General features: G+C 56.3%; 1 protein-coding gene across 19 annotated transcripts in view; it reads right to left on the reverse strand.

Moving 5' to 3' along the window:
• Positions 1 to 848: 848 nt before the first annotated feature.
• NCOR2 (nuclear receptor corepressor 2) overlaps positions 849 to 20,818 on the reverse strand; it is a 260,465-nt gene continuing 240,495 nt past the window's right edge. For 10 of the 19 annotated variants that reach the window (XM_052798060.1, XM_052798062.1, XM_052798061.1 and 7 more), the window contains 15 exons: positions 20,397 to 20,624; positions 20,039 to 20,284; positions 19,208 to 19,357; positions 18,627 to 18,761; positions 18,354 to 18,516; positions 17,246 to 17,793; positions 14,869 to 15,012; positions 14,544 to 14,692; positions 14,012 to 14,205; positions 12,101 to 12,250; positions 11,646 to 11,791; positions 10,336 to 10,389; positions 7,245 to 7,472; positions 5,410 to 5,589; positions 849 to 5,293 (listed from right to left, as the gene is read on the reverse strand). In XM_052798060.1, coding sequence (XP_052654020.1) covers positions 5,118 to 5,293; positions 5,410 to 5,589; positions 7,245 to 7,472; positions 10,336 to 10,389; positions 11,646 to 11,791; positions 12,101 to 12,250; positions 14,012 to 14,205; positions 14,544 to 14,692; positions 14,869 to 15,012; positions 17,246 to 17,793; positions 18,354 to 18,516; positions 18,627 to 18,761; positions 19,208 to 19,357; positions 20,039 to 20,284; positions 20,397 to 20,624 — 2,891 coding nt within the window. In that variant the 3' untranslated portion in view covers positions 849 to 5,117. The remainder of the gene's footprint in view (positions 5,294 to 5,409; positions 5,590 to 7,244; positions 7,473 to 10,335; positions 10,390 to 11,645; positions 11,792 to 12,100; positions 12,251 to 14,011; positions 14,206 to 14,543; positions 14,693 to 14,868; positions 15,013 to 17,245; positions 17,794 to 18,353; positions 18,517 to 18,626; positions 18,762 to 19,207; positions 19,358 to 20,038; positions 20,285 to 20,396; positions 20,625 to 20,818) is intronic. The other 9 variants (XM_052798073.1, XM_052798072.1, XM_052798065.1 and 6 more) reach the window with 4 other exon arrangements.

The following is a 20,818-nucleotide window of genomic DNA, read 5'->3' on the forward strand; positions in this document are numbered from 1 at the left end:
ATACTTTCCTACAAGGCTTGTGAGGGATTATCCATCACCAGAATATATATTTTTTTAAAAATTAAATTCAACTTTTAAATTAAATCACAGTTGAACAATGTTTTCCTTGGCTGCTGGTTAAAGAGCAACGAAGCCAAGGTGTCCTCCAGCATCACCCCTGCTCAATGCCGACGGAGACGCGGGTATCTCTTGTTTGGGGGCATTTAGCTAAGGGGTGCGTGGTCCCACAGCTGTCCTTGGGTGCCACTAGCATCCTTGGTGGTCACCCTTGGTGACCACAGTCAATAAAAACATCGTGCTTAAGCTTTTGGCCATCTGTTGGTTAAAAAGCAGCGCAGGGGTGCGAGCCCTACCTGCAGATGGGGGAACCGAGGCAAGGAGCGAGGCTGCAACGTGGCCAGAGCACCGATCCCCCGAGCTTTAGGGTGCGATGTCCCATCACGCTTCGGCCAGCAAACTCGTCCCTTGCCGAGGTCCTTCCAGCAGCACCGTCCCCATCGCCGGTGGTGCCACAGGAGGGTCACGGCGCAGCCGGTGGGTGCGCAGACCCTCCCACCTAGACCAGCCCGGCAGCGACGCCGGGGACTGTATCGGCCAGCCCCAATGCGAGCGAGCCGCACACCTTCGGGCACTGCTGCCACCGACCCTTCTCCCCCCCAGCCCATTTTGCCACAGACACCCCCACCAGTGCCCTGCCACTGCAGGGGTCCCCAATGCACCCCCCCCCCCCCCCGCCATCCCGCTCCCGATTCGGCTGCCCTGCGAGCAGCTTGCCCTGCCTGGGCTCACGCACACAAACAGGTAGGAGCGCGCTGTATTTTGCTGCCAAATAAGCTTTTTTGTTTGGGTTGGTTTGTTTGCTTTTTTATTATTTAACCAGTAAGGCAGTGTTCGGACACTGCTACCCACACCGCTTGCTGGTGGGCACGCCGAGCAAAATAACAGTGAACAAACCCCTTCACCTTTAGTAGAAGACCCCCACCCCTCTAGAGCAAGCTGCGGAAATATTTACACCTGGTGGTTTCTCTGTACAGCCCCGGCTATCATACAATTCACTTCAAAACAGCTATGCACAGGTTGTTGTACAAAAGATAGATATTTCCCCCGGTACAGTTCAAGCAATAAATTGTCCAATAATTTGTTTGCCTGTTTGTACAAGTTACAAAGTTGGCGAACATTAACCTTAAACTTGGTTTTTTTTTCATAGTTTAACGTGACTTTCTCCTGGATTGCACAACCACAGCCAGCAGCACAGGGAGGTGCCAGTCGGACCCTGCCGCGAGGTTTTGGGGTGCTTGGGGATGCCTCAGTCCCCCAGCTGGGGGGGTGGGCAGGGGGGAGCACGAGGGCCAGAGCAGGGCAGGATGGGGGGGAGCACCATGACCTGCAGGAGCAGCAGCTCCCCCTTTCCCAAAACCACGCTCCCCCCAGCCCACATGTGAGCAATGGGGGGGGCCATCCCACAGCAGACCCCCAGGGCCGGGCACATCCCCACCGAGCGGCTGCGGGCCTCCCGCCTGGCACGCTGGCAACTCGTTGATTTGACCCAACTTAATTAATCTGCAGCGGGAGGATGCTCCCTGCTCCAGCACCCTGGCAAGGGTGCTGCAGAGCTCCCCGACAGGAGCTGCCGCTCCCCCATGTCCCCCCGTGCCCTGTCCCTGTCCCCGCTGCTGCGGGGATGCGCTGCGGGACAGGCGGCTGCAGAAGGGTCTGTGTGGGGACGGAGCATGCACGGGGAGACCGACGATGGAGATGCAGCAAGACAAAGCACCAAAGAAGAGCTGTGCCATGGCCAGCTGTGGGGCTGAGCTCTCTGCAGGGGGGTTCCCCAAGTGTAAGACCCTGCCGGAGCAAAATCCACGTGTGCCCCTGCCTCAGCCGGTCTCATGCACAGTTGGGCTGCTCCCCTCCTGCGGCTCCCAGCCCAGGGCAGGCTGTCCTGGTGTGATGGGGACGCACGGCACAGCCGGGGCCTGAGCTCTTTCACAGAGCTGGGAACATCAGCGACGTGTCCTGCTCCCCGCTCCAGAAACGATCCCGAAGGATCCCACTGAGCAGGGCCGTGAGGCTGCCGGAGCTCCGCAATGGCTGGCGGTCACCGCCGTCTGCCCGACACCTCCACGTCCTCCCAGCCCCGCAGCACTGTCCCCTCCTGCAAACACCGCCCTGCCCAGAAGACAGTGGATAACATCTGCCCAACCACCCATCCACCAGCACTGAGCCGCAAATCCCAAAAGGACTAAAACAACCTTACAAACATCTGAAAACTCTTCTGACACCCTCACAGCACAGGGCTGGGCATCAGCTGTGCTGCGGGGCTCCTGGCCAGACCCGACTCCTCGCCCCACGCACGCGAAAGACATGGTAGAAACGAGACGAAAAGAGAAACACGGCTACGCGGTTAGCACCGAAGGGTGGGACAAGCTCTTCACCCTCCAGCCCGTGGCTTTAGGTGCTGGCTATGGCACGGGCAAATGCTGCCTGGGGATAACGGGGAGGACAACCCAACCCCGCTCTGGCCGGAAAAGCAAGAAAGCAGCTCTGCAGCTCCTGGCTGGAGTCCGTGGCCCTTCCCGATGTCCTGACACCTGGCCGTGCTCAGCCCACGGGGTCGGCACGGGATGCCCACACGGTGAGGAACCCAAATGCTGCCCCAGCGCCTCGATCCCCAGCACGCCGCGGGGCTGCGGCTACCAGCGGCGAGAGCCAGCTGCAGCAAAAGCCAAGGCTCCGTGCGGCCGCCCCGCAGGCAGGAGCTCAGCTCAGGCGTTTCTCTCGCCCCTCTCGCCACGTCTCAACCCACGCTGGGGTCTCTGCTGGCGAGAGCCGCTGGTGGCAGGGTCTGCGATGCCGGTCAGCGGGGCTGCGAGCTCCGCAGCCGCCTTCCCCCAGCAACCAGCACCTTCCTGGACTTGTGGAGACACCAAAGCAGCACACAGTATTGCTACTGTGCCAAGTGGGAACTTTATTCTTTGTTGTGGGTTTTGTTTTGTTTTTTTTTTTTTTCTATTTTTTTCCAAATAGGTTAAGGAGGCGGCTTTGAAGATGGGTTGGATTTGGATTTTTTTTTTTTTCCCCAGCAAAATCTGCAACACTTTAATAGCATTACGCCCAGATATCAGCTCTGTTAGTTTTCACATCTCAGAGCCACGGAGACACCAGCAGCAATAACCTGGGAACGGAAAGACTTCCACATTGCTTGTGCATTGTCTCAGTTTTTTTTTCTTTAAAAAAAAAAAAAAAAGCACAACAGAAAAGACACAAACATTGATGAACATTAAAAACCTGTACATTGTAAAAAAACAAAAAAAACCCAACAAAAAAAAAAACAAACCCCAAACAAACAACAAACACCATCATTCTCTTCCTTTGAAATCAGAATCAACCTAGGAACGTTGCAGGGGGGAAAAGAAAGATCCATTGGGAAGGTGATGGCGCTGGCCTCACCGCTGGACCCGCGCATTGGATGCGAGGGCTGCCGGGAGGCTGCGGGGGCTGGCTGCCCACCCAGCAGACGGAGAGGCAGAAAGTCTGTGCCGTGCTCTGGGTTCCTCTAGCGTATAGAATGCAAAGCATTTAATACATATTTTTTTTTGCCATTTTTTTCCCCCAGAGCGAGAAAGCAGAAGTGAATGAAAAAAAGTCTAATATTTTGTTCTTTAACCATGTAACTGCAGATATGAGCCAACATCATGGAATGAAAAAAATAATGTAAAGTAGAGCATTCGTGTGTATCACAAAAATACAATAAAAACTTTTTTTCCTTTTTTTTCTTGTGTTTTTTTTTTTTTTTTTTTTAAAGTTTCCTGTGAACTCCCTGCCACGCCAGCCTCCTGCCCGCTCTGCCCCTGCACCCGGCCAGCTCGGAGGGCTCTGGAGAATCAACATCTACAACCAGCAAACGATTTCTGCTGAGTCAGCAAAGGTGTGTGTAATGGGGGGCCCTACAACCATGGCAAGATTTTGTTTTTTTTTTTTTTTTAAACTAAGTTCATACATTCTCCTGCCTTACAGATAGCTTTGATGGATCATTGTTACCTTCTGTCTTTTTTTTTAAACCCTTCCACACAATGGACAAACGCATCAAAGCCTGCATGTAAGAACAGAACCTCTTTTACAGCATGTAATACTGTGTTTTGTTTAAGTCCTTCCTTGCGTAAAATATTGACATAATTCACCGAAGGTATCAAAAATATACCCTGTAGACCAATACAATTTACAATTGCCTTTTCTCACCATTCAGAAAACAATGCACTTAAAGCAACCGAGCCCCTCCATGGGCAGCGCGCGAGCCAGCCCGGGGACAACCCTGCCCGCTCCGATTTAAGCCCGGGATCGCTTCCACCGAAGGGACCAGGATTTTTTGTTTTTTTTTTTTGTTTGTTTTTTGTTTTTTTTTTTTTTTAAGAAATAGCTCTTCACTCCCTCCCCTGCCCGCTCATCCCAACCACGTTCGAGACCACTGCGGAGCTGATATGTCTTGCAACGTGGGTATGATGGGCAACCAGCCCTCAGATCAGCTGGGGGGAACCAAACCAGGGCGTTCCATCCTATTTCACTTCTTCAACTTTTTTTTTTCTTTAACCCGCTCAAGGTTTTGCATTTCTGTGGCACAGCCCCGTGGGTGGGATGCGGGGCAGCATCCCACAGCCCCTCACTTGACTCCGCGGGAGCGCGCCAGCAGAGTGTCCGAGCGTGCGCGGCCCTGGGACGTGCGCGCTTCGGGCATGCGGCTGCTCATATAGTCCCTCTTGAGTGCAGGGGTCACCACCCAGCAAGGCTGCCAAGATCGAAGATGGGTTCCTTGGGTTTTGTCTCATTAAGGCTTTTTTCTTTTCTTTTTTTCAGACTGAATAGGATGCAGAAATTTCCAGATGTTGAGAAAGAAAAAAAAACAACAACAAAAATTACCCCCCCCCCCCATCCCCCAAAATTGGCTGGTTGGGAACGGAGGGGAAAAAAAAAAAAAGGGAAAGGAAAAAATAAAATAGCTCTGCTCCTGCATCTTCACTCGTGAGAGCTGGCGGGGCCGGGGCGGTGGGCGCTCGCCCCGGGAGTCCCACTCGCTCCCCACGCCCTGGGTTTGGTCGCCGTCTCCCTGCCCCTGGTTGGCTTCATTCACTGTCCGAAAGGGTTTCGTACTGGGAGCAGAGCAGGGGCTTGGGCTCCTCGTCCCAAGCATGGTGCTGGCTGCCGGGGGTCCCCTGCGGCAGGGGGGCGGCGGGGGCTGCCGTCACCACCCCGCTGGGGAGCCGCATGGTGAGCGGGTTGTAAGGGAACGGCGTCGAACCTGCGAGGGGAGGAGGAAGCAGAGAGTCAGCGCCGGGGCCGGGGTGGCTGCCCCCCTGCAGCCCCCCGGCGAGGGTGGCACGGCCCCTTTGGGGACACGTCCCCGCCGAGCCCTACCTGCGGACGATGGCCTGTCCTCCCAGACGCGGTTGGTGAGGGGCGTCCTCCGGTTGCAGTCCCCCTCCGAGTGCACCGAGGAGACGGAGGGCGGCCGCTCGCCCGAGGACAGACCCGGCGCCGGGGACTTGGCCTTGCGGCTGTTGGGTCTGGCAGCGATCTTTGGCTTCCCCCCTCCTCCTGCAAAGAGAAGAGCCCGCTCGTCACCCGGCTCGTCGTGATGGGGCTCGGGGGGTCGGGGAGGGGGCGCGGGTACCCAGTGCTTCCCTTTTAAGAGCTTGGAAAAATAGCTCGTGGCAGGAGAAAAGCTCACCCCGCGTGCCGCTGGCACCACGGTGGGGAAGGGTGATGGGGTGAGCTCTCCGCAGAGGGGCGGGCGGGCGGGCGGGCAGGCGGCTGCGGTGGCTCGAGGAGGTTTCTGTCCCCTCCTGTGCCGCTCTCCACTTTGTGGGTTGTTGCCACGTGGCTTTGGCTGGGCTGTTTCTGTGCAGGGTCTGCTTCCAAGCCGGCTCACGGCTCAGCCCACAAACACGGGTCGTGGCACAGGAGCTCCACGTGCCGCTGCGCAGCCAGTTGGCAGGGACACCCCAGGAGCTACGTGGGTACTGGAGCCCTGAGCACATTCCCCATTCCCGTGGTCTACATGGCCAGGATGGTCTTTAATCCGTTCTTACAGCAAAATCCCTGGTGATGTTTAGCCAGTTTTTAAAAGGTTTAAAGCCAAAACAGCCTCTGCCATGTAGGTTAACCCGGCTAAACTGGGGGGAGCTCCCAAAGGGGGAGGGATGGATGGGCTCTGCATCCCACCCTGCCAGCCCAGGCAGCCTCTGCCGGGCATGGGGAAGCGTGGCTGGAAGAAGCTGCTGGTTTCATGCAGGAGCCAGAAAAGCTTTTCTGCAACAAGCTGAAGAGCGCCGGGTCCGAGCTGACCCGGAGGAAGGCGCAATGTGTGCCCCCAGGGCCCTGCTCCTCAGCTTAGGGGTTCTGCGCCCAGATCGCCACGGGTGACCCCCGGCACGAGCCGCCGTGCTCTGCGCAGGGTGCTTGCAAGAGGCTATCTGCCCTTTGCAGGCACACGGGGGACAAACGCTCTCCCCCATCCGTCCCTGGTCCCCCTCTTCTCTTCCTTAACTGGAGATCCGCAGAACAACCCTCCTGGCTCTGCTCAGGTCTCCCCCGAAGCTGGGCAGACCCCATCGTGGCACCCAGCCGGCTTTGCAAGCCCTGCCGGGGCCCATGGGGCAGCTCAGCCCCAGCCCTGTTCTCTGAAGTCGTCCCCCATCTACCACTTTAGCTCCCTTAAGCTCTCCCTCTTGCTCCAGGCACCCCCAGGTCCCATCCAACCCTCTGTCCCAGGCCAGAGCCTGACCCAACACCCCTGAGCCCGGGGTGGGGAGGGACAGGCTCCTTCCCTTATTTTGGGAGCAGTGACGCTGCCTGGGGTTTATAGACAGTTTGGGATGGCTATTTAGGTTTATGGCTTCGGTCTTTTGGGTGTGGATTTTTTTTCCCCCCATAAACCTTTCCATTGTGTAAAAAAAAAAAAAAAAAAAGGAAAAGGAGATATTAAAAACCAACAAACGGGGAAAGGCACACAGTCAGTGGTTTAGAGAAAGCAACAGCACCTTCTGAGACTATTAAATTAACATCAAACAAGACCAGGATTAATCAGCGGATTCACAAAGCTTGAAGCTGGGGGAGGGAGGGGAGAAAAGAAAACCAAAATGAACAAAAATGGGGCAGGGTGGGCGGGAATAAATCCACCCACAAAAGGGGAAAAATAAAGGCTGAGAATTAATAACACAGAGAGAGCGAAGGTGGAGAGGGCTGCAGACCTGGCAAGGAGCGCACGTCCTCGTTTCGTCCATCAGCAGGAGTTATGGGCATAGCAGCGGGCAGGCTTGCACTGGCATTCAGAGAGTTAAAAGCATTGGCACTGAGAGGTGAGCGCTCTTCCCACTGCTCGTCATATTTACCCATTAGGGCTTTCCTAATTATTGCCTCCAACCCCATGTTGGTACTGGAATTCTCTTGGACCGACTGGCTCCTACAACTGATTAGCCCTGGGAGATACGGGAGGGGGAGGAGAGAGGGGACGGGAGATGGGGGGGAGCCAAATGAGAAGAAAGATGGGGGGGACGGGAAAGGGGGAGAAAGGAGACAAGGGAGAAGGGAAGAAACAAACAGTCAGCACATTCTCGCAAAGCAACAAACTTTGTCATGTTCTTTAAAGCGCTGCGATGCACCCGTCCTCCTCCTCCCCGCTCCATCCCGCCCCAGGGCTTGGCAGGGGCTGGCGGTGGGATGGGATGGGACTTACTCTGGGATTTGGGTTTCTGGGGTGCTGCAGGCAGGCAGGGTTCCCTGGGGCCAAGGGCTTGGAGGATGGCGGGGATAAGGGGTTGTCACTGAGCCCCAGGGAGCGACTGCAAGAAGTGGGGGGGGAGGGGGACTGTGCTCCCAACACAGCCAGGCTTGGCATGGGAGCAGGAGGAGAGTCACCTGGATGTGGGGTTCATATGGATGCACGCACAGATCAAAAATTGGTGTGCCAGGAATTTGGAGGCCGGGGCAGTTTGCTATGGAGGAAGAATCAGGGAAGGAAGAGGGGGCACCTCACAAAAACACTTGATTGGAAAGAGGTGCCCGGATTTGGCCCCGGCATGAGAGGTGGCAAACGCAGGCAGCCCCCAGACAAGGGCACCGGGCCTGCGGAGCTGCATGTGTGGGGTCGGGCTACGCTGGGGAGAGGGGAGAGTCCTTTTGTCCCTCCTCACGCTCTTTGCAAGCCCCCTGCCCATTGCCCCAGCCCGCTCCCTTCCTCCCCCCCAGGCCGGGTGCCCACTGTGGACCCCTCCCGGGCTGAGCCGCGGCTACGGGACAGGATGCAGAGGCGAAATGGTGTGTCCGCGTGGTTGTGAGTCTCAAGCCATGCAGTTATGGTGCAGCACCGCACAGGGACCAGAGGGCACTAGGCTCAGCCACGCCACCGTCATTCCCAGTGTGGCAGTTACAGGGAACAAGCAAGGGCAAAATACAGACACAAAAACAGCAGGCCGGCGAGGGAAGCCCCACTGGCAGCCCCCTCCCAACCTCCCCAGGTCACCCCATCCTGGGGGTGTTCGCGCTGGGATCGCTGCCCCTCCGCTCGGAAAGGGACAGATCCTGGGTTCGCTTGTCTTCCTGTAAACAGGCGGGGTCTCTCCTGGTCCCCTCCGGCCAGACCCTGGCCCTCAGCTCCCTATGCTCTGCCTTTATGCCTCCCTCCAGCAGGAGTGGCTTTGACCAGGGGATGCTCTCAGGAGGCTGGGACTCACCCCCCCAGATTTTGTCTGCTGTGGACCCTCGGGTCCCAGCTGCCGACATGAGCCGGCTCCTTCTCCCAAGCACGTTCACACCGGCGAGTGGTCTTACACCACTGATGGCTGTGCCTGGCCCTCCTACTGCACAAAGTCCTTGCCCACAGCACCTCCTTCCCTTGGTTGTGGGAAAGCTGCCATTCCTCCTACTTAAAACTAACAACCTGAGGGCATTCCTGCTGTAGGAGAGCATTAATACTTAATCAATTAAGTATCAATTAATACTCCTCAATGGGGATTCGTTTCATTCATTTGCGAGGCCACCTGGACATTGCTGCCGCAGGTGGCAACAGCTCAACAGCCTTCACGCCGTCTTTCTCCCTCGGGCTGGTCTCTGTCCTGTGCCGGGGAAGCCCATACCGGCCACCCGACTCTGTGGGGCTGCTTTCTGCCCCTCTTTGACAAAATCCCTTCCTTAAGCTGTTCCTCTCCTCCTTTCCCAGCTGGGCTGGAAGCTGTGGCCCAGCAGAGCTGCAGAGGGTGCAGTGCCCCTGGGGAAGCTCCTAAATCACCATTTCAGGTCCTGCACGGTGGTCCTCAGGCTCAGCACAGCAAATATATCTCCATGGGTGTCTGGGGGACCATTGTGAGCCCTTCCCAGCAACCTTAGGCCCTGAGAGCAGGGGGGCTCTTTGGGGGCTGGGATACAGTCCCAGGTGTTAGCCAGCAAACCCCCAGTTAGGCAGGCTGGCAGGTTAATGCTGGTTAGGGCTGGGGACTCGCTAAAGCCCACCATGGCTGCCTGAGGCAGCACTTAGATACCACCACCAAAACTGTTCCTCCAGAACCGGGTGATCAGCCTGAAACCCTCGACCCGCCGGGAGCTCCCCCCTCTGCACAGCAGCAGAGCTCCAAGCGGTCCTGCCCACAACGCCCTTCTGCGTGGCACCGGCTGCACCGCCGTGGCCGGATCCGGCCACCAGCTGAACGTTTCCTCCCAGCTCCTGAGAAACCGAAGTCAACCCACGCTTTAAGCACTTGGAGGACTGAGCACGCTGCCAGCACCCCTGTGCCTGAGCACCTCTCCATCTCCCAGATAACACCTCCTCTTGGTCCTCAGCCATCGCCAGTTTGCCCAACACTCACAGTTCAAGGCTACGGGGTGCTCCTCTCACCCCAGTCTGCTTTCACGACCGGCTCCTGCAGCCTGCCCAGCCTGCGGTGGCACAGAACCTGCTTCCCACCCTCACGTTCCCTTTTGCTGTTGCCCTCCTACCCATCCATGGGTGACCACAAGGTCCCACCAAGAGCAGGGTGCTCTCTCCTGAGCGTGAAGTCCACCTTGCTATAGTGTGACCTTCTGTTGGCATCAGATGGCCAACCCTTGCTTGACTTTTAACTTCTCCTCAAACTCTGCCAGGCTTTCCAAGGAATTACACTGCACTGTCTCCAACTCAACAGCAGGGAGTTACGGTGTGTCCCGAGGCTTCAGCCTCGCAGCAGCTGTTACGCTCGGTCTTATGGCAAAAGGAAAAAAGGAGATGCTTAAATCTACTGAGTCTCCTGCTCTCTGTGGCTGTGAGCCCTGTAAGGAATGAGGTATGGTACAGGTATATGGGAGTGTTACCTGCTCCGGTAATCGCCGGCATATTGAAAATCTCTGTCCCAGGCTGCCCAACATCTGGAGAAAAACAAAGAAGCTCTTCAGTATGAGAGCACTATTTGCAGGCTGGCAGTAGGGAGGGACTTGCTGTGCCACCCACAACAAGATCCCGGTGTCCCTGTCACGGCACCCAGCCTGACAGCACCCCACCTTCCCCAGGCACCGGGGTGGGTTTGCAGGTGCTAGCTGGGACCAGGAGTAATTGCCTTTGGGAAATCCACAGCGGGCAATGCCTTGCCAGCTGGGAAAGGGCAGAAAAGCAGAGCCCAGAGAGCCGGGGCGATGTCTTCATGCTCAGAGCCGACCTCCCTCCCTTCAGCCCTTCGGATTACAAGCTCCGTGAAGTCAAACCCTCTCTCCTGCCTACGGGATTTCCGAAGGTTCAAATCCCCACACCCAGGGAGCAGGTCTGGGCAGTGGGGAGGGTGAGGAGGAGGAGAAGAAATGTTAAATCAATATTTTCCCTCTTAGCTGAGCTGTTTGACTTGGATATTGCTTTCCTTAGAATAACAGAAATTCTCATCAAATAAGAGGCGTTTCCTATTTCTATATATTTTCCCTTGATAAGGGAAAGTGTGGAAGGTCATGGAGTTCAGCCACATGTCCCCAGAGGGGCATAACAATACTGTTGGCTCATGGTAACACCATCCAGGAGACGAGACAGCTCGGTCCCTCTTATCCGATGCAGCTGTTGTAAGATGGATTCAAATTGAATTAGTATTGACTGTATAATGCTGGGCTAAATTAAATTATGATCCTATCTACTCTATTAGCGGTTAATGAATGAACGGGCTGAATTTCTAATATAAGCCAGCCTGGTTAGTTTTACAGAGCTACACCAATATTGACGTAGGGCTTAAAGTAACGTTGGGGGGAGATGCATCTCAAGGAGGAAGGATTCAGCTTGGCTGGCCATTCATTAAAATATCAATTGCTCTTAAGCCTCCTCCGTGCTCAGCTCATTATTTCCTTCCTATTGTGGTTATCTGGCGTGGGTGAGATTGACAGCCCCAGAGCAAGGAGACGTGGGGCTGGGAAGCCTCCCGTCGCCTCCCCAGAGGCGCACAGCCACTGCTGGCACCAGCACAGCTCATCCCAGGAAGCATTTTCAGCTTGCACTTCCCAGCAAACCACGGCACGATGCAGAGAGAGCTGGTTGGGAGCTCCCAGCCCTTAACACAGCAGCACCCATTCCCAAATCTCCTTTGCTTCATGTGTCCTCAAGGCTTTTTTTCCCCTCGGTGCCCCACATTTGCCTCCCCACATGTCCTTACTGTACTCCGTCTCATTTTTGTTGGTCGTGCTGAGTTTCTTGATGATCTCCTGTTTCTTGGACTTCACCATGGCAGAGTTGCTCTCAGTCAGCTTGCTGAAGAAAGCTGGAGGCTGAGTGTTGTTTCCTGGGGACTTGGACCCCATCCTGCAAAGCAAAAGACCATCGGAAACCTCTGCAACGTCCAGTTCACAAAGTCCTACCTAGAAAGACTCTTCCCTTTGCGTAACTTCTTAGAATCAGCCTGGGGGCTCCTGAGATATTCGGGATCTCCAACCTTTCTCCCTATCCCTACTGTACATATACCACATGGTGTTGAAAAGCCCCCACAAACGGACAGCAACCTGGGATGCGACATTGCTTTTGGCTGCAAGAAAAGCAGCCTGGGCCAGGGCGAGCGTGGGGATGAGGGGAACATCCCCAGGCCGTCTCCACCGTCCCCTCCCTCGGTGTTACCTCTGGTCTATCTGCTCGCCCTCGCGGTACAGGATCGGGTACGTGGCGCTCTTGGCGTGCTCCGATTCTCCCACGCCGTCTGGTGGAGAGACCGGCTCGATACAGTTGTCCGACCCACTCCCGGCCGAGGCTTTGCTCTGCTCCGGGGACCTGCGGAGAGCGATGGGGAGATGCAATCGTTTTATCGCAACATCCTCTGTCTCTGCACAGCAGCTTGGGGTCGGGAGGGGGAGAAGGACTAAAATAGCTTTTCTACAGCAGGGAAAAAAGCCAAACCTTCCACACCCCTGTGGGCTTACGGCGCCTTTTAACGCAAGCTGGAGGAAGAGTGCAGCTTGGGCATTTTTCTGCACCGCAGGCGTGCAGAGCAGGACTGAGCCGAGACGTGGCCCAGATTTCCAGGCAGCGGGCCAGCCGGCAGCCGCCCCAAATACAGCTGCCCAGGAGGGACGGCGGGACCAGTCCTGGGACTTGCTGGCTCAGCCCAAGTGTCCCTGGCTGGCAGGGACACGATCCCTCCGGAGGGCTGCGACATTAACCCTCTGGGGACGTGGCTTTTGATTCTCCATCATATTTGTGAACACAGTGGAGGGCAGCACCCGCCACCTCCTGTCCACCTTGTCTGGGGCCATGCAGGGGGTCGCTGGCTGCGGGCTATGAGTCCGGCACTGGGGCAGCCCGGAGAGGACCGACAGCCCCCTGATGCCTGCCTGTGGCCAGCGCCTGGGAGACGGCCAGGCTCGAGCCCGTGAGGAATTTCTCACGGCGAGTTCTGGGAATTTACGTCTTTGTTCTTTCTGTGGTTTCTCTTTTTTCCCCCCAGTTTTCTTCATCACTGGGTGGCCAGGGCCGGGCTCTCTCCCCTAATGTTATAAAGCCAACTCTAGGACCAGAGAGAGCTGGGAAGAATAATCACATTTACTGACAGGGGACCACCAGTTTGGAGACACCACTCTTTCCTGGATGCATCTGGATCTCTGTTGGTGTTTGGGTGGCAGGACAGACACCGTTCTCACACTTCCCATTTTTTAATTCCATACAACAGCAATCAGACCTGCCTTGTGCTGATACCAGCACAAGGATTTGAAAGTGACTTTGAAAGAAATACAGGTAGTGCCTGACATGGATAGTTGCAGCTGACAGGGCACATGTGTCTAACAAGCTTCTGATTCACTGAGAAAGATGAAGATAAAATTAACTTTGAACCAATGGAAAATACGTTGCTTTGGGTTTTTTGGAACCATCTGTGGTCTGAAAGGTCACTGTGCCATGACCTGCAAAGGACTGAGGACAGTGACAGGACAAGAGGCAACGGGCACAAACCAAAACACATGAAATTCCATCCCAACACAAGAAAACACTTTTTTACTGTGAGGGTGTTCAAATGCTGGTACAGGTTGGCCAGAGAGGTGTTGAAGTCTCCATCAGTGGACATATTCAAAACCCAACTGGCCATGACCCAGGACAACCTGCTCCCGCTAACCCTGCTTGAGAGCAGGGCGCTGGGCTGGATGATCTCAAGAGGTCCCTTCCCACCTAAACTATTCTGTGACACCAGCCAGATCAGGAAGGGGATCATGCACGTACTCCAAGGGGGTCTAGAGAGCACCTCTAGGACAACAGGGATAGCAAGAGGCACCACTATGGGGGAAAGCGCCCAGATCAGAAAGCAGTTTTACCCTCTGGGCTGTGTAAGCAAGCAATCCACGCAAGCACCAAGCTGGGGAACATAAATTCAGCAACGCCAAATGCCAGCCTGCCCTATGCACCCCCTTACTGGGGTGCCAGGTAGCCAAGGGCACCTGCCCGGCTCCTCACCCTGGGTAGCCCTGGTCTGTCTGAACTCAGACTGGCACAGCGGGTGGGCAGAAACCAACCCGTGCCAGCTTTGGTTGGACTCTCGGACCTCACCTTTTGCCTCCTTCGTTCTGTGGGGAGATCCTGGAGGCCGCTGCGTGCTCCTGCTGCTGCAGATACGCCTCGCTGGGGGTGCGGCGCAGGTCCAGCACGGGGCACGCGGCCCCGGGGAAGGAGTACACTGGGGTCTGGATGTGGGAGTTGAGCTGCTGCGGGTGATGGCGTGTGTAGTCCTGCGTGATGACCTCCTAGAAGGATAAAGCCCTGAGTCAGAAATAGAGTTGGTTTCTACTTCTTGCTTTGCTGGGCTCAACTAAGGCAGGGCAAGCAGGAGGGAATCAGGCTGGTTTGTCCCTGTGGGGATCTAACTTCTGCCTCCTGCCTGCAGCAGCTCTTGTGATGGGCTTAATGGGGACACAAACACCCAGGCTGAACATGCCTGAAGCACTCTTCTCTCTCCAGCCCCCAACCAGAGGTGCTGAGCTCTCTAGCATCACTCCCAGCCCTTCCCCACCAGACATGTTTTGTATCAGCTCTTCCCTCCTCCCAGGAGTCCCAGTGGGAAGGCAAGAACGAGTTTAATTACACTGATGTGCTGGGCCAGCGTGACCACCCGCTGGTTCATGCCCTTGATGCTCTGGCTGGACTGCAGAGGCTGGCACTGGGACTGGGGGCCGTCGGGCTGCCGGAGGTGCTGCAGGTGGGCTGTTTCGGGAGCCGAGGCCTTCAGCGAGCCTGGGGGGGGGGGGGCACAAAGAAGAGAGCAGGTGTGAGATGATGCCTGTGTTCCCTTCCTTGAATGCCATCCCAGCACGGTACTGGGGCATGGCGAGCGAGACCTGGCTGACGAAGCCCCCCATGCCAGCTCGGGTTCTCCTGCACCGGCTGGCACTGCCAGCCCCTGCCCTCACCTTGCTGTTTCTGCCTCAGGTCATGCTCCCCGTGCCCCTTCTCTGCATCCTGCAGCAGCTTGGCCCCTTTCTCATGGGACAGGCTGGGTGAGCTCACGGGACTCACTGCTTCCATCCGCTCAGGGCTGTAGCCTCCGTGAAAGCCTGAGGAAACAGAAGGGAGTTAAAATCAGCTCGCTTGGCTTTTCCCTAGTGCTGTGGCAACCGTTGCTTGCAGGCAGAGTCACACGTTCAGCAAAGGGGGGAAAAAAAAGATGAGGGAAGACCTGGTAGGTCACATTGCAGGGACCCCCTGAGCCACCTCTGATGTCCAGTTGTCGTAATGGCTTCAGTAAAGAGGTGATGTCTCAGTCCTGCAGAGCTGGACACTCAGCACCTCGCGGCGACAGCATGGGAGTCAGGAACCAAATTCAACCCCTGCAGCTTCACAACTTGTTCCCCCCCTTTCCCCCACCTACTGAAACAGAAAAATAAAACCCCCACTATGCCAGGAGGGAAAGCAATGCTCTGCAGGCGTGGAGGTGGCTGCACAAGAGGTCTCCAACAAAGCAAAGAGGTCTTTACAAAGCAAAGCCCCAAGCCCAGCATGGCCAAGAGCAGGGACTTGAAAATTGGGCGCAAGGCCCTGCAGACTCCAGATCCTGCTCCAAAGACAGCAGACTCGCACACTGCAGGAGCAAGAAGGCTTCTTGACCATTCTCTGCCTTTTAAGGCCTCTGCATAGACTCAAACTGTATCAAAACAGGCAGAGCTGGAATGAGGGACCACCATCACCCTTCAACAGAGAGGGGAAACTGAGGCACGGACAGGTTATGCTTCCACAGACCAGTGGTGGAGGACAGAGGAGTCCCGGAGGAGGCACACGCTGCCTCTCGCCAGCTAAGCACGTTTGGTAACGTTCAGGACTTTTGCCTCCACAGACCTTTACCCTCCTAACGCTCAATTCCTAGAAACTGCAGGCAAATCTGGCAGGTGACCCACAGCACTGCTGGAGGGTCCCTGGTGCCCAGGCACGGACACACTGACCTCGCATGTACCCAGGGCACGGGGAGGGCAGGACCCCCATGGAGAACCTCCCTGTGCTGGGGACAGGGATGCAGCATCCCCCATCACCCCATGCATGCCAGCACCGAAGGGAGCACGATTTGGATCCACCCAAGATGAAGTATCCTGCTCTGGAAAGATCCCTAACCAACAGTTAAGTCCTGAGGAACACCAGCTCCTTTCTGTAAGCTCATGGCCATAGAAAAGCTGCCCCTCTCTGCAGCACAACACTCAGCTGGAGGAAACACTGGTGCCAGGGAAAAAGGCGGAGGAAAAGCTCAGCCAGGCAGCGCGCCGTGGCCAGAGGCGCATCCTTGGCCCTGTAGCACGCTGCTAGAAGGGGCTGGGACCAGACATGACCAAGTGGTGGGATGGGTGGGTCAGGATGCACCAGTGAGAGCAGCTCTCCTCTCTGGCCACGCTGCCGTGTCCTTTCACCCTTGGGTTACAGAAGGGGAGCTGGGTAGCAACGTGCAGTGCTGATGGCCAAGGCAGATGCTTCAGCTTGAAGATGGGGTCCCATCAAATCCCCACGGGCTGCCTATTGCTTCTGCATGCTGGTGGGAGCCTGGATGAATGCTCTGGGTGAAGGTTGGCCCCATCAGGAATGACCCACAACTTGAATCCCGCTCCCTCCCTGCACTTTCTTCTGGAGAAACTTATCCCAGCGCTTTTGTATCCTACACAAGGTTGCTGTTAGGTGGTTCCTGTGGTCTGCTCTGGAAATGGCTGCCGAACACAGCTGGGCTGAGTGATCCCTAGACAGCAATGTCCACGTTGCCCTCTTGCGCAGCATCCAGCACCGGGACCCTGAGTGAGGTCACCCCAAGTGAAGGGAGCCTGTCTGAGCAGCATCACGCAGCAGCCCACAAAGCCCCCTGAGATCCTGCATGCTCAGAGGTACAACCATAAGCAGGTAGGTGCGTGTCTGACGGCCAGCAGCCCTGTCCCACTCACACTCCCGGTTCTCCACTTCGCTCCTTTGATTTATTACCCACAACTGTTCCTTACAGACTGCCTGGGAATTTCTAATGATGGGGAAATCAGAATTAGCAAATTGCTATTGTCTGTAAAAAGCAATACCAGGAACTGAACAACGTTTGCAAAACAGGACTTGGCAAAGGGAAAAACTAAAAGAGGGTGGGAGAAGGGAAGATCCTTAAAACACACAAATAAAAGTCTGGAATAACACAACAACCAGGAAGCAGAGGGACAAGCACACTCAGGGACCTGATGAAGCCAATAGCCAAAATGTGCAACTAAAAATAAGAAATAATGAAATAAAATGGGTTTCAGGCCACAGTTCTCTCACCTCTCCCCTCCAATTTCTTACCATCACTAGTGGAGTTGTTACTTAGCGAGCCTCTTTCTCGCTGCCCCTTATTGCAAGACATTTGGCGCATGATAATCACATCTATGAAGTTGGCCGCTGTCGTGGTGGTCTTACCGAGTGCTCGGAGCTCCTGTTCCTGCATTGAAAAGGGTTTACTTTGATTCTTTTCTCTACTGTGCTGCTCGGGGCCCGAGGCTGCGTGCTGCTGGTCCAGAGGGTGATGGTGCTGCTGGCTTTTCCCCTGTCCTCTGCTATAGTGATGAGAAGAACCAGGTCCGGAGGCGGGTAAAGGTCTCGACTCCATGGCTTTAATGGGTGAAGGCGACTGTTCGAGGTTGGCCCCACTGGGCAGCTTTGAGGTGAAGACGTTGTTGTCAGTCTGGGGTCGTTCTGCCTTGGCTTCCCGTGCCCTCGAGGCCTCTTTCTGCAGGACAGCCGGGTCCATTGGGGCCACGTAGCCGTCCACCGTGCTGATGGAGGAGCGCAGGGTGGAGGCCGAGGGGAAGGCAGCGGAGCGGATCGGTGACGTGGTAGTGGTGGAGGAGGATCTGGAAGGCAAATGAAGATGAGGCGAAGATGAGAGAAGCATATGGAGAAAGGGGAGTGCTGTTACCAGAGCCCCAGCGTTCAGCGCTGCCTGGCCGAGGTCCTCCCAGGGCTCCTGAGCATAGGGTTGGCCCGTGCAGGTGAGGAGGGCTCGGATGGAGCCTCCAGACAGTAACTGGCCATGGGTATTGGCTGTGGCTTGGATGCATCAACTGGAGACAATAAAACCCATGGACAGGTCCCAGAGACCTTCATAACTCCACCACCAGGCAACTTTCAGTAAGAGAAGTGATACCTGTATTTGGGCATAGGGACACACCTGCTTTCTTTCCTGGTAGCATTAAAAGCCACCAGGAAAAGCAAAGGAAGTGGGCACCAAAATCTACCTCTCCCCATCACAACTTCCCTGTAAGCCCCAGTCCTGCTCCTGCTGAGACTGAAGGCTGAAACAACCCTTGCTCCATCTCAGAGGTGCCCCATGTGATGCTCATTAATTAACCTTCATGGTCATGCCGGTGCAGGGGTCCAGGCAAGTGGCAAGAACTGTGGCAGGGGGACGTACCGCAGGACGGAAGGGGTGGGGGTCTCCGAGGAGATGATCTTCATGCTCGTGTTGTGGAGCACGCTGGGGCGCTGCTGGATGGTCTCGTGGGTGCGGGGTGAGACAGGAGAGTGCTGGTGGCTGTGAGAGTGCGAGGACGAACGGCTGCTGGACTGCTCTGTACCTGGGGGAAAATACAAAGAAGGGCTTCTTTAGCTCTTTGTTTTATAACCCCAAACCTACCTCCACCCAGCACAGGCCCCAATATTGATGCCAGGCTCCTCCGCAGCCTACCTGGTCTCCAGATGGGTGCATGCTCCACCGTGGTGGATGCTAGGATGGATTTTTCACGCTCCCGTTCCCTCTCCCGCTCCCGTTCCCTCTCGGACACTGATGATCCCGACTGTTTGGTCATGTGCGTGGGGCCTCCTGAAACCCAACCGAAAGGCAGTGAAAGGGCTGCAGACAGAGTGATTTCCCCCGGGGAACACTGCCTGCTCTTCACATTGTTGTGTCTGCAGAGCAGGTAAGGAACGGCTCCATCCAAGGTCACCAGGAGCAGGACAGACAGGGGCAACCAGTGCGACAAAACCCGGGCAAAACACGCAATAGCTCTGCTGGTGCTGTCTCCAGGGTATGTCCTTCCACAAAGCTGCTTGCCAGCTGCCACTTTGGGGAAGAAGGGGGAAAAGCAAGGAAGCCCCAACAAGCAGGATCAGATGAGCTGGTTTAAGGGAGCCAGTGGGCTGGTCCCTGCGTAAGAATGAATTTGGGCTCCCCCCATCTGCCCTAGCATGCTGAGCTCATGGCCCTGAATTGGTTAAGGGAGTCCTGCCCAACCACTTTCTCATGGGAAAAGCAACCTGCAGCATTACCTGGGGAGAGCGGGGAGCTGCTGTGCCTGCTGCCAAAGGTCTGGGGGGGCCCGGGGATGTAGGTGATGCGGTCCATAGTGGTGGCGGAGGTGCCGGGGGTGGGGGGCACAAGGACAGGCAGGTGTGGCACTTGGGACAGGTCGATGATGCCTGGAGAGAGAAGCAAGAGGACTGTCAGGATGATGCCGAGCCGCTGCAGCTTGGCTGTGCTGGAACAGTGAGCGATGCTGGGGAGGGTCAACCTGTCCTGCTGCTCTGGCACAGCGCATGAGGTGCCAGTGCATACATGGCCCCCAGGAGCTGACTGTCAGGGGAGGGGACCCTTTTGCAGGCAAATACAGCATGTCCTGCTCCTGGCAATAACGGGGAGGAAAATGCTGAGATCTATCCTTGCTGAGCGAGGGGGCTGCAGACAGCATCAGCTGCAGCTCCCCGCAGCCGGAGACCAATGCTGCTCTGCCTGTGGAGGGGCAGGAGCACTGCACCCCGCACACTCCCCAGCAGGCTCTGCTTTTTGCAGAAAGACAGATATCCTTCTGGGAGTGTGTTTTAATCTCCAGAGGCCAGCAGGTCCAGGCTGGGAAGTGCTCCCATGACCCAAAACCAGAGCTGGACATAAGGAGCCTCAAGTAACTCAAGATGGCAAAAAGAGCATCAAATTCCCCCTCAGCTGTCCTCCACGCTAACCAGCCAAGTTCCCACACTGCTGGGTTGCACCGTGCTGCTGGCTCAGCCCTTGGCTCCAGAGCTGGAGCTGGTGGTGCTGGCCTGACCCAGCCTCCTTCTCCCAAAATGCCCCCAAACCCCTGGATGGTGCCGTTCCGGGAGGACCTGCTGCATAGTTGAGGGCGAGGGAGGGTTCCCGGGGTGACAAGCCGCGCAGCATGTCTGCCCGCTGTGCCATGGCTGTGGCTGCGGCATTGTGGTGCATCTGCTGGGATGTGATGTAGTCGTTGATGATGGTCTGTCGGTTCTCCATGGCAGCTGTGTCTGGGTAGCCCCGAATGAGGTACGGGGGGTAGAGGTGGGGGTACGTGGGGCTTGGAGCCAGATGCCTTGGCAGGTAGTAAGCAGCAGCTGGGAGAGAAAAGGATGCAGACGTGAAGTGGCTTTCCCCAGAGACCTCAGCCTTTGGAACATAACAAGGGAAAAACCAATCCCAAACAGACCGTGCCCTCGCCGAAGGTACCTGCTTCCAGTTGGATTCCCCTCGGGATGGCGGCAGGGTCAAAAGCCAGCGGGATGTGCCCTCGGTACAGGTCAACCCCGCTCACACCACGGAGTAGGTGCTCGTACGGGGAGATGGGGTGGTGGTGGTCGGCCACGGGAGCGTGCGGAGACTTGGAGTTGGTGAGCTCTCTTGATGTGGGGGTGATCTTTCTGTCCTGGGACACCGGCTTCCCGGCAGTGATGCTCCCTGCAGTGAGCAGAAGGAAATGAGTCAGAGACTGAGTGCTGCGGCCAAGCTGCATCCCCGAGGGATGCCTGCGGCCAAGCATGTCCCCCAGGGATGCTCACAGCTACCCTGAACTCGAGGGACCTTTCCCTCCTCCCTGCACCGCCATGCCCCGTTACGCCACCAAGGCCGAGGCGAGCCAAGCCCTGGTTGCA

The sequence above is a fragment of the Harpia harpyja genome, chromosome 9 (assembly GCF_026419915.1).
Source record: "Harpia harpyja isolate bHarHar1 chromosome 9, bHarHar1 primary haplotype, whole genome shotgun sequence".
NCBI lineage: Eukaryota > Metazoa > Chordata > Aves > Accipitriformes > Accipitridae > Harpia > Harpia harpyja.